Source organism: Nematolebias whitei, chromosome 6 (assembly GCF_014905685.2).
Source record: "Nematolebias whitei isolate Nwh7 chromosome 6, NemWhi1, whole genome shotgun sequence".
NCBI lineage: Eukaryota > Metazoa > Chordata > Actinopteri > Cyprinodontiformes > Rivulidae > Nematolebias > Nematolebias whitei.
The window spans coordinates 791,116-792,815 of NC_056503.1; the positions used below are offsets into that span (position 1 = coordinate 791,116).

General features: G+C 43.1%; 1 protein-coding gene across 1 annotated transcript in view; it reads right to left on the minus strand.

The window, feature by feature from the left end:
* Positions 1-1,700, minus strand: part of znf277 (zinc finger protein 277) — a gene marked incomplete in the record, with an annotated part of 111,507 nt that overhangs the window by 84,236 nt on the left and 25,571 nt on the right. Inside the window, 3 exon segments of the mRNA XM_037677978.1 lie at positions 706-788; positions 981-1,069; positions 1,180-1,393. Coding sequence (XP_037533906.1) covers positions 706-788; positions 981-1,069; positions 1,180-1,393 — 386 coding nt within the window.

The window sequence follows — 1,700 nt, forward strand, 5'->3', positions numbered from 1 at the left end:
GCGACGTCTCAGCTGTTTTGAACACGACGTGGTATCCAGCCACGACAATAGAGAACTTTACTAATTGGCTTTTATGTGAATGTTTCTGTAAAGTCCCTGAGACAACTTTGTTGTGATTTGGCGCTATAGAAATAAACTGAAGTGAATTGAATTGAGCACCAAAATGGACCCGCGACAGGTGTTAATGACGGTGTCTCGTTGCTGCACTCCCTCGCTGACCTACAGGTGATACAGATCGTTTGGAGCTCTTTCAAAGTTTCTAGTAGAAATCTTGTGTTGCTCAGTGACCTGTTGTTTCCCCAACATGCTAATATTATTAGCATTAGCCAGGCGGAAATGACATAGGTTGCACATGCACAGTCAGGTCAGATTTTCACGATCAGAAAAAAATGAACAGATAAAGCATTTACATGCTCACCGTTCGGGTTATGAATTGTCGTAAACCACCCATTTCATTCTGAGCACAAATTATTTCGGATCATGCTGAATAAACAAGAAATAACCCAACGGGGTGTTTACATGACGCGTTTTATTCCAAACGGCTGTTTGATCCGATTACTTATGTCCATGTAAACATAGCTAATCAGCCTTTCTGGAACCACAACACCAAAGTTTTCCCTCCCACTGGACAGAGTTTGATCCATGTGGTAGAAATGGAAACAGCCTCCTGCGATCAGCAGTTGGATTTTCTTTCGAGATCCTTACCAGTCGTTTCTGCTGCAGCTTTTCTCGAAGGAGCCGGTCTTCTAGAAGAACATCACAGAGCAGGAAGTAGTCTTCCTGTTTCTCTGCAATTTCAACAAAAACTGATGAGCAGATGGCTCCTGTCATCATCTTTACAATGTGTTGCTCAGAACATTTCTTCAGAAAACTGGCTCCACGATGCGTGTGATTTACATTTACAGCTCTCTAAAAGAAAAATACATGGCGATGCTCCTTATCTACCCACAGTGTAACATGAGGGCAATGACTGAACTCACCGACTGGACCTGTGGAGTTTGTCTTGATCACACTGCAGAAATCTGTGACGGGCTGCTCCAGGAACCTGCCCTTCCAATACAGTAAGTACCTGTTGGAAAAACCCAGAGCGTGATGTGACAGTGCACCAAGTGATATTTGAAACTTGAACTGTTTGCTTCACCACACTGAAACTGTTCAGACACGCATCAGCAGCCGTACTTGGGGAGGTCTGTGATGAGTTTAACATCAGCAATGACAAGCTTGTGTTCCATCAACAGGTGCTTGAGGAGAAGGTCTTTCTGCAGCACAGGGAAGGACTCAGAACAGAACAGACACACCAGCAGCTCCAAACTGGGACACTGCAGACTGGGAGAGCTGGGACCGCCATCTGAAGACTCTGGTAAACACAGTGGTTCCAGTATGCTATCCTCACCTGAAGAAAAGCAGGATCACATCAATAAATAAATAAATATGTAAGCTCAATCATCCAGGTAAATAAAACACAAAAAAGTTAAATCATCGGGACAGATTCTAAAAAAGTTAAATCTGGTCCTCTGGACATTCCAAAAACAAAACAAGTCAAGTCAACTTTATTTATACAAAGCAAAGCAACAAAAAAATTGTAGAAACGTTTCGTCTTTCATCCTGAGGACTTCCTCAGTCTGAGGAGCTGTATTCAGCTCAGTCTCTTAAATAGCACCTTCTCAGAGTGGATCAACCAGTTTTGCTGCTGACAACCA